An 11,500-nucleotide genomic window follows, 5' to 3' on the forward strand; every position below is an offset into this window, starting at 1 on the left:
TGAATGTTTTATGCACGTTAGTTTGCATATTTTAGAATCTAATCTGATGTTGACAAATAAAACAGCGCTTACTTATCTTCATCTATTATTTCATATCACACATTATGTATTTGGCACTCATTATCATTCTGAGCATTGGTAGAGCCATTCGTGTCTTTTTTTGATGCAAGAACAAAACCGTTATTCAAATGTACCCAGTTAATAACAAAATATTTGCAGCCCAGTTAAAGGAGTCGAATATATACTGTTAAATTTGAGATACGAAGTCGAAGCATTTTACTATTAGACAACTGAAGCGGTTATAAGTATGTCCTAAAAAATAAGAAAAATACTTTGCACACAGAGGTTATAAACTAAGTTGTTTTATTTAGTGTGATGTATTTTCATATCAGATAAATTTAATTGTTTGTATTTTAGTTTAAAGTTGAAACAGTTCAGTCGAGTATCTGTGAATGTTAAGTAGCATGTGTTGATTTATTGTAACATCTAGAGCTATGCTTCTACATAAATTGGCTATGATATTCATCAGCGATTTCCAGTCATTTTACAATCTTTTGAACCATAGAATAATGATCACCTTTAATAAATTATTAATATGTGATTTAATTTCTCTGTGTGTGTGTGTGTGTGTGTGTGTGTGTGTGTGTGTGTGACAGCAAAACAGCTATAAAACGATTATTCAAGTTCGGATATTCCTTAGCATATATACACATCATAAAATGTAGTTCAGTCTAGATTTTCTTTTGATTGTGAACAACTTTCTTTGAAAATTATTGCATTGTGAACAACTTTCTTTGAAAATCATTGCATTCTTTATCTCATAATAGCATTAACGATATGCCAGTCATTAGCGAAAAATCTCTCACGTACAGTAAATTGATGTGAAAACGAAAGAGAAAGTATCAAAATGCTTAAATATGCATCTAGCTGGTTATGCCCTTCTCCTAATGTCTGCACTCTACTCTTCGATACCGTTCTATGTAAATGCGTGTGTGATAGCATTGCGCGGAACATAGAATCTCATATTTTGTTTTGTTTTGTGCAATTGCCACGCTTTACAGTTTCCCTGTATTGGTTAGATTAAGTTGACGATAGGCAAAGCAGCAGAAATAGATAGTAGTTGACACGGTACCAAAATAGTTCATGGTTTTCAGGCATTATAAGCCTACCTGTATATTTTCTACGTTAAAACCCTCGATATAAAGTAGTCCGCAAGTAGTTGAAAGTAGCTGGATGTATATGTTCAATAGCAGAAAACAAGCAGATGGGTTACCATGCGCCATAATAATATCACCGGCTCTGGCTTTAAATGATGCATATCTATTTACATTGTGTGAAGAACAAACATAGCTTCAGTTTTGATTTGGCTCCTGAGCTTCTTAGGAATTCGATCATAAATTCTTTGGGAATAAATCCAGTTGGTTTTACTCGTTTTCAGTTGATAACTATTATCAAATGAGAAAAATAAAAATTGTGATTCCCTCACAGTTTAAGAATGAGTTATCCTTTCCATATCATAAAACCAAGTAATAACAGGTCTCTAATAAAACTATTATTTCTTGGGACTACCGCATAGAGGTTCATAGTTGACTGCACATTTCAATTTATATATCCGTGTAAAGGCAGCTTATTGCTAATAACGTATCAACATCTTTTAGAATCCTCAGAATAACCCATTGCCGCCTTACGCTATAAACTTCCGCAGTCTACTATTTTCTGTATGTGCTATCTAACGAGGCTGGTGCAACAGAAAACACCGACACTGTGTTTTCTTTCTTGCAAAGTAGGAGTGTCTTGAACGCAAGACGAAAGTTGATGTTGAATATAGTGTACAAAATCACATTGTACGTTGTGCTAAAAGTCGCCATGGCAATCAGGAACATGTTTAAGAAATCGGCAGCCGACTCACTTCCATCCTGGTTGTATATTTTCTGAAATGCACATATAATATACAATTAGCAATCACGGTATATTTAGATTGGCAATCTCTTTTCTGTCCTGGAAGTCGAGATATATATATATAGAGGAAGCATAGGGTCAATAAAATCTAAAGCATCGCTCATTCAATCAGTCGGTTGTACTTCTTGAATATTTCCACCGATTTAACGGCATTATGATCAATGGAAATGCTTTTTGCCTGACGATGTTCAGTAATGGCTGGTTACAAAATATAAACATATATTTTATAGAATTTATAATGAGGGTCTCTATGGTGTATTTTGCACATATTGCTGCGATACAAATGATCGAAAATACATAACTAAGCATATAGACAATTCGCTGGAAAAACAAATATACATTGATCACATATTTAGAAAGATTTGTTTCAGATTACACCTTGTCTTCTCTCAGTCTGCTTGAAGCGTTATATGGTGCAATAGATTTTTTAAAATAATTTCTGAACAACTTTAGAAAACAACTTTTGGCATTTAAGACTAAAGTCCTCCCTGCCATGCAACGAAGCTGTCTCCAGACTATTGACTTATTGCATAGTTTGACTGACGTCGCAAATGTTGTCATTATTGTAAAAATATAAATAATTACTCAGACACATCATGTTATATACCATATATATTTATATTTGTATGTATGTGTGTGCATATAGGCAGAATACAAATCATCAAAGTCCTTTGAAGTCCACTCAGTCTAGCAAGTGATCTCAGTGTGTTTGGGACTGAGATAATTTCTAACAAAAATACGATTGCAAACAATGCAAAAGTACTTGTATTTTTTATTGACTGTACTTTTCACTAGCCTAACCGCTATGTGGGTGTTATTATAAATATACATGTTTACCTATCTCTCATGCAATAACGCTAAAAGCTACTCGGCCATGCGCTCATCCCCATAAGAGGATGGAACAAGGTCGAACAATCAGATTCAAGCACTCAGCCATATGAACACACACACACACACACACACACACACACATATATATATATATATATATATATATATATATATATATATATATATATATATATATATATATATATATATATATATATATATATGCGTGTGTGTGTGTGTGCCCGCGTGTGTGGATGCAGTTTGTTTCGTGTATGCAAGCTGTTTCTTCTGAAGAAGAAGAGCTTTGTTTTATTTTGAAACGGTTTAAATTTGCGTCGTTATCAATTTTTTGCATGCATGCATATATATATATATATATATATATATATATATATATATATATATATATATATATATATATAGAGAGAGAGAGAGAGAGAGAGAGAGAGAGAGAGAGAGAGAGATGCTGTACACGTTCGAACAGTCCGAGCAAAATATTTTCATACAAGTATTTCGTTTTTGTTAGACCTACCGCAATCAGTAGTACAACGAAGTAAGGCAACCAGGAGAGAGCAAAAATGATGGCTGCAAATGTCATCATCTTGACCAACCTTAGTCGCTGCTTGTAAAAGACGAAATTCTGACGACCTCCATTACCCGGTCCTATCTGTCGCCCCTTCCTCCAGATGTAAAAGACTAACTGGGCATAATTCTTTATTATCATAGCCAGTGGGATGACGTATGACACTAGTAAGACAAAGATTACACTGAAGAGGCCATATTGAAATGAAACTAAGTGACTGCCACATGCTAAAGTTTTCATAGTATACGACGTGGTATTGGTCTCATTTGTGGCATGGATGGTCACAGTAGTGTAATGTTCAGTCACAGAATACTCTATCATTGCAGGTATAGATATCAAGAAAGAGAAGACCCAAAGGATTGGCAGAATCCGCAAGACTCCAACGGTTGTCAGCTGCTGCTTTTGGCTTTCCATAATGGCACGTTTTCGCTCAAATGAAATACCGACCAGAGAGTAAACAGAACTCGTGATAACAAAAACAGGAAAGAAGTTAACAATCTTGCAAAGAACATCACCTGAAATAAAATTAATTATTGCTAGAATGACGTTGACTGTGGACATTATAAAGATATAATGAATGTACACATAAGGATGGTGAGACACTCCTCCACCAATCTGGATATATTTGTATTTGTTAGTGGACCTCATATATTACTGTTTTTGGTGCTCTTTTCAAGTAGGGCAATCCTTATACATGTATTGTCATCCCATTATTACTAAAGCTAGTAAATGCCTAGACTGAATTATTATTATTATTATTATTATTATTATTATTATTATTACGTTGTTGTTGTTGTTGTTTTAAGCGTTTTTTATGATCATGGTGATCATCTTGTAAATTGTTATTAACGTAGCATATACAAATACAATAGTTTCTTCCTTTCACAGCTGATGCTGCTGCGACCCGAACTGCTGTATAACATAATGATTTCATAGATCGTTTATTTTTTAAGATCAGAAATGCTAAAAAAGCTACTATTCAAGATGTAATCGGAACCATGTCGTGATGTATTAAAGAGTATGATTGATTCCTAAAAGGTACACTTAACAACGAAAGGAAGCGCCAGAGGCCGAAATGAATGTAGCAAAGAAATTTTACAAATGGGATGATGTTTAAAAAATTGTAGGTTGTATATTAAACGCAATAACTTATCTAAATTAATATTAGAAGTATTTAATAATAATAGTAAATTGAATAAGAGAAACATATTGACTAATTAGGAAAAAATGGAACCATTAAAAGAATTCAAAAATCTTTAAAAAATTTCAACTAATTGTACAACTTACGTGGATTAAAAAGCAGAAACAAAAATAACGGATGAAAAAATATGGGCATTAAAAAGGAATTACCATAAATACCAATTAGTTCAAAGATTGCAATACTATGTTGTAGAACACATATCGGAAATAGAGCAAACCTATTGATACCGAGATTGTTTAAAGTATAAATAAACTATATGAATATAAGATAACAAGTTTGACTCATTATAACTATATTTTTGACAACTATCTGTGGTACTGATATAAATATATTTAAACAACTATCTATGGTATTGATATAAATTGCTAGACATCACTTTCGAAAGAAAATGGCGTTTTGTTCTACTTAAAATTGAACTTTAGAGTCATATTGTGAATTAATGCGCATTGCAACAACTTTTCCATTTGGCTGGAATGAATAGATTTTGGTATGTTTGTCGAATCTACAAAATTTCGTGATTATGGACTGGATTTATCTGTGTCAATTCTATATTAGTACATCTGATTTCAGCAGCGAGGGAGCAGAGTGTTGACATCCGCAAGTGTGTTTCTGTTCTGTCATTGAACGTTGGGAATCATAATGTGGGAAAAATATGAAGTCTTTCAATCGTAATTATCAAAAAGATGCTATGGCATATAATGTTCATTTCATTTTGAGTGAAGTAAGGAGGATGTAACTGCACTTGGAATGTAGTCGAAATTACAGTACAATTTCGAAATGTGTAATCAAGCTTTAGAACCTATGACATGGCTCAAGTAATTCGGATTCGCAGAATGAAGAAAGTACATTTTGAGGAAATTCAGGATGCAAAACTAAGTATATTTATTGCCATTCTTATTACCAGCCAAAGAAAACACGTTTATGCTTGTCACTTGCATGTTATTTGTAGGGACCCATCAATTTTATGACCTGTCTGGCGTCTATCGCTAGCCTAAATCCGAAACATTGTATCAAAAATGTTAACATGGAATATTGCAAAGCAGCTGGTATGTGGCAGTCCACGAAACATCTGCTTTAGTTCATTCAGAAACAAATTTAATCAACCAAAACGTAAAGCGTCTACTACTTGAGTGTACATGATTTGCTAGCAAGGTAGTTCGTAATACACTATTGGGCACACGTGTCGTGCACGTGAGTACAATATGAAGGTGTTCAATTTCGTAAAATCTTGCACGATTCTGACAATGTAAAGTTAACGGAGACAAAAAAGAGCATATAATAAATTAATATATTAATACCACAAGGGGCGTATACTATAGTTGATATAATTGACACAATAATGTAGAAATCAACTGATTACTCCTAACAAACTGACCAGAACTAGATTTGCCGGCGCATTATTGGACGGCAGATCTGTGTCAATGCAGTTTGCAGTTGGACACGCTTACAAGCGAGTATATATGACTGTTTTCAAATGATCAAATATGGATTATTTTGCTCAGTTGTTTGGGTACTGTAGATTTGTGTGTATTAAAGACTGTCTGAATTACAAGGATAAACCATAAAGCAACAGATACACAACTGTGTCGGTTATTCGGAAGAAACGAGATAGAAATTACAAATAAATTTCTTTCATCTTATATAATAACTCAAGATGTCATTCAGTGAAGTTGGATTTAGTTTATTTTGACATGAAAAATATAAATTCCAACAGTATGCAACCAAAAATTGACAAAAACAATGCCCTACCACAAAGAAAACAAACAATAAACCCAAGCAAAGAGTAAAAACAGAAAAAAAGCAAATAAACGAATCAACAACAACAACAACAAAACACCTCAGCAAGCTGTACTTAGCTTTAACAATTTTTCAGTCACATCGCTACCATGTCTACAGTATGGCAGTTTTTATAGTGATCTCTAGTACTGGGTCATCATACTGCAGACATGTGGCATCATGTCCTACCCAGTCACAATATCTGACACCAGGCCGACTAGTCCTAACACTAACGTCTGCATGCTATGCGACTAGCGAGGCAGCAGTCAGTACCATTTTTTGGTCAAGTCTTTGATATATATATATATATATATATATATATATATATATATATATATATATATATATATATATATATATATATATAATATGGAGAGAGAGAGAGAGTTTCAAAATTTTTTTTATTACACTATTGTACTTTTTATTTGTCAGTAGTATCTTGAGTAAAGTTCTGGTAAATCAATAAGACGGGATGATTGAATCATTCGACCACATTGTTACACGGGCAATTGATAAAGTTAGCACGATATAAATTGCAACAGTTACATTAAACTGCAAACAACAAATAGTCTGGTCTGCCGTAGCATAATGCGCCTGCAGTTCAGGATCTATGTTGTTTGTTCTACTGATTTCTCCTAACAAACTACACAGAACCAGATCTGCCGGCGCATCATGTGACGGCAAATTTGGGTCTGTGTAATTTTAGAATTAGGACTCGTCTTACAACTACCTCCCGCATCTACGTCAGGTAATAAATTTCCCGTCCAAGATATCTCTGTATTAAATCAGGCGTTGTTAGAATTCGTAACCTTTAAAGGTTTGCATGTAGTTTTTGACGATACGTCATGTAATGGTTAGCACCATGGCTTTCTACGCATTGTTGCCTCTAAAATAGTATTTACTTTATAACACGTTTAGACTGAGATACAACACCCATAAGATCTGCACTACTGGAGTCATACAGAAGTGGAATCGTGGTCCATTTTATATTCTATAAACGGAAAGTGCATACGGCTAAACTATGAAGCATGTACCTAAGTTCAGTTTAAAACCCTGTCATGATACGAAGACGAGTTTGACAAAGGTGCAAAGGCTTTGGAAAGAATCTGTTCTGATGATGATTCCTTCTCAAATCAAAATTTGGAAGTCATATTTTTCTCTATTTTATGTAGATGCGACTGAATATTTTTTTGTCAATACGCGACGCTACGAAAGCAAATGGTATAAATAAAAATTTGATTAAAAGGAAGCAGCATGCGTTAGAGGAGACAAGTGCCAGAGCAATAATGCACTTATAAGACGAAAAGTCCTTTTTTAAAAAGGCTTTGTGCAGGCTATTTTAAATTATGCTTAGTCATCATTGGTTATTTTAAAGTTACGTTGTTATTGAACAAATATTTCTATCGATTGGGATTTGTGGAAGAAATATATACAATAGCTCCACGGGAAACATAATTATGAATTCTCATTTAAGGCTAAATTTGGAATAACATTTGATTAAAGAAGATGGCTGCACTTTGAAATAGGCTACAACAAAGCAAAGGTTATTATTTCAAACGTTGATGAACTACCTACTGAGCATAATTACATCTTTGAATGTATGTCTGACGCGGAAGGCTTATTAAATCTTGCTTAATTGCATACTCAGTGTGTGTGTGTGTGTGTGTGTGTGTGTGTGTGTGATTAAGATTTTTAATGTAGCTTTAACAGTTTGAGTCCTATCGCTATGATATCTGCAGTGTGGCAGTTTATCGTGATGTCTAGCACTGGGGCATCAGTCCGCAGACATGTGGCATCGTGTCCCACCCAGTCACATTATGCTGACACCATGCCGACCAATCCTAACACAAACCTCTTAAGGCTGAGCGCCAAGCGAGGTAGCTGCTAGTACTATGTTTATTAGTCTTAGGGCATGAATCGGCCGTGGTTCGGACCCGTGACTTCCCGCATCCGAAGCGGACGCTCTAAGCCCTCAAGCCAATACCCAATAATTGCAATGCCAGTAGCTGGTACAGGAAAGTAACATTTCCATTGGTCAGATTCTTACCACGTGATCAAAATGAATTGCGTTCATTTCTGTATGAACTGTAAGGAGAACTACTTTTCTAAGAATACCCACTTCTATAAATAGAGTCACGTGTACAGCATAATATAAACACTGCTAGTGAAGGCAGACACGAAGTAAGCAATAAAGGAAAAGAACATTCTTACAATTTAAACAAAAAGAATTAAATCTTAAAGACTAAAGCAACCGATATTTCTCATCTTTTATGAATAAAATCATTCTTTCTTTGGGGAAATTTGTTAAAAATATGGATAAAAATGTTTGAAAGTGCGCTAGGTCAAGGTCACCAGTATACGGTATTTATAGCTATCTAACGCTGAAACTGATATGTCAGAATTTGGAGATTTTTCGCTAACTTTGCCTTATCAGATAGATTATATGCAGGAAGATATTGAAAATTTTGACCCATCCCTTTTTGACGAGCCTTTTGAAGTGGAAGAATCACAAACTGAGTTACCATTTAGTTTGAATGAACCAACACCAGTCACGTTCCCATTTGATAACAAGGATGACCACAAACCAAAACGCTTCAAATCACTTAAAGAGGAAGATCTCTTAAACATATCTGAACAGCGGTACTCAAAGTCTACGAAGAAAAATACTCAATGGGGCTACAACACTTTCGCAGGTAGATTTATTCATTCATTTAATAATCATAATAAATTAACAACAACAACAACAATAATAATAATAATAATAATTAGTAGTAGTATATTGGACTGTTCATCAATGTAAGCTTAAAGTAACGTTGCTTGATACTTAATTTGCTCTTATTTATTATTTTCTTAAATTATGTTATGAAAAGGCATTATTTTGTTAATTTTTATGCAAAAAGAAACAACAAAAAATAATTATAAATCATTCATGCCATTTTTTTTTTATAAAAATGAGACTTAACTTTCTCTGCAGTGAATAAGGTGTACTTTATCTTTAAAGTAATACTTGTGACAGCCTAAAAATGTAACCAATCTTTTATATAATAGTAACTAATAATAAAAAATGAAGAGAAGATATGCATGAATGATTCTTCCCAAAGATCTAAATATTTTAAATGTTAAAAAATTAGATACTACCAAGCTGAAAAACATGAATTTCAGAATGGTGCAAAGAGAAGAATATTGAGATTGATCTGAAGTCAGCTGAGTCTTCACATTTGGCCCAAATGTTAGCCATATTTTATGCCGAAGCAGCCCCCAAGGTCACCGAAACAAGAAAGAGGATGCTCCCTGAAGCCCAAGCTGAGGAATACCATAAAAACACATTAAAAAATGTCCGTGCTGCTATTAATCGCTACATGCAGGTTGAATGTGGTCGTCAAATCAATATTGTTACAGACCCTGAGTTTAGAAAAGCAAATGACATGTTAAATGGAAAATTAAAGTTTAACACAAAGAATGGTTTATCAAGATCAACTTAACACAAACCCATTATTCCTCCATCAGACATGTATGCAATCAATAAGTACCTGATGCAAGATAACCCTATCACACTCAGATACAGGATTTGGTTATATCTGTCCATCCACTATGTTACTCGTGGATTAGAATTTCACAGTCAATTAACACCCAACAGTCTTGAAATCAGGTGTGATGAAACAGGGGCTGAATATGTCATTCTGACCCATCAAACTATACAAAAAAATCATCAGGGAGACTTAAATACTAAGGAGGAAAATTCTGACAAGAGAATGTATGCAACTGGTGGTCAAAACTGCCCAGTCAGGTCAGTAAAATACTACCTCACACGCATTAATCCAAAAGCTGAATCATTATTTTGTCACACTGATAAAAGTGCTTTTGAAAATCCCAAATTGTGTCAAATATGGTACACAACAAGATGTGTTGGAAAGAGACAATTTAGCTGTTTTATGCCTGACATATGCAAAAATGCCCATATATCTGCAAGATATACTGCTCACTCTCTTCGTGCCACAGCTCTGAATGCAATGACAGATGCCAACCTTCCAGCTAGGCACATTATGTCTTTGTCTGACCACTCCAATGAACTATCATTGAAACCATACACAAGCCCCAGCACTCAACATAAACAACAGATGAGCAACATTCTTTCCAATGTATGTTCAAATGTAGCATTGTCTGCTCAAGACTCTTCAGCAATGCTATCTCATGCAAATGTAAATGTTCAAATGACCCCTACAAACTCAAGCGGTACTAAGCAAGCAAATGTTAAAATGACCACTACAAACTCTAGCAGTACAAATCAAGTAAATGTTAGCACTGAATCTGCTCAAAATCACCTACAAGCACTGTCACATAGTACAATGAACTCTATGACAGGTTTCATTACACAATCAACCTGTCATTTCAATAACTGCACATTCCAGTTTAGTTCCAACTAAAACGAGTAAGTGCAAACAAGTTAAGGAAATACACGATTTTCAAGTTAAGTGCCCCATTTCAACTATCAAGGCTAGAATAATAATTTACAAAACATCATGTACAACTCCTGGTTTTTATTATATGGCAATTTTCAATGAATAATTATAGACAAATTAAGAAAATGCATAACAAATAGTTAGATACAAGTACAAATATCAAAGTAGTAAATACATGAATGTGTCATACAATTTTTCATTTTTATAGTGATATTGCTGTATTGTAATTATTGTTACACTATACTTAGAAAAGTGTGTAAACAATAAACACAAAATTCAACAAATTAAATTATCTTGCTGTTTTGAACCCCTGAGTTAAAAAGTCATAGCTTCTTCCACAAGGAGCATTCTATATCAGCATTTGCCTCAGTCTGCATCTGTCCTTTTGTGTGTCTATTTTCAACAATGATGTCAGACATTTGATGAGAGGGATCAGGTTATAAACCATTGTCACTAATCAAATCATAATAATAACTTAAGGGATAAAATAAATACTCAGTTATATTAGATATGTGTGTGTGTGTGTATGTCTGAACTAACAAAACTGATCACAGACTTTATATAACCTAACATCATACACATAAATGTATTAGTCTATCTTGTTTATAAACACGAAAATAGGTTTTGAATAGCGAAATTAGATCACTCATGTGCCAGAACAGTGATGAATCTGCCAAATCACATTCAGTC

The 11,500-nt window shown here is 34.1% G+C and overlaps 1 protein-coding gene and 1 pseudogene across 2 annotated transcripts; one reads left to right on the forward strand and one right to left on the reverse strand.

The window, feature by feature from the left end:
- Nucleotides 1-208: 208 nt before the first annotated feature.
- Nucleotides 209-3,870, reverse strand: LOC149805836 (QRFP-like peptide receptor). The gene is made up of 2 exons (XM_089936900.1): nucleotides 3,323-3,870; nucleotides 209-1,931 (listed from the first exon to the last, which is right to left on the reverse strand). The coding sequence occupies exons 1-2, from the start codon at nucleotides 3,785-3,787 to the stop codon at nucleotides 1,710-1,712; spliced, it is 687 nt and encodes a 228-aa protein (XP_089793026.1). The 5' UTR covers nucleotides 3,788-3,870; the 3' UTR covers nucleotides 209-1,709.
- Nucleotides 3,871-8,742: 4,872 nt separating this feature from the next.
- Nucleotides 8,743-10,774, forward strand: LOC149805837 (uncharacterized; annotated as a pseudogene). The gene is made up of 2 exons (XR_016414578.1): nucleotides 8,743-9,043; nucleotides 9,513-10,774. The product of XR_016414578.1 is annotated as an uncharacterized LOC149805837 (transcript).
- The last annotated feature ends 726 nt before the right edge of the window (nucleotides 10,775-11,500 follow it).

The sequence above is a fragment of the Sinohyriopsis cumingii genome, chromosome 2 (assembly GCF_028554795.1).
Source record: "Sinohyriopsis cumingii isolate HCF-2022 chromosome 2, ASM2855479v2, whole genome shotgun sequence".
NCBI classification, from domain to species: Eukaryota; Metazoa; Mollusca; class Bivalvia; order Unionida; family Unionidae; genus Sinohyriopsis; species Sinohyriopsis cumingii.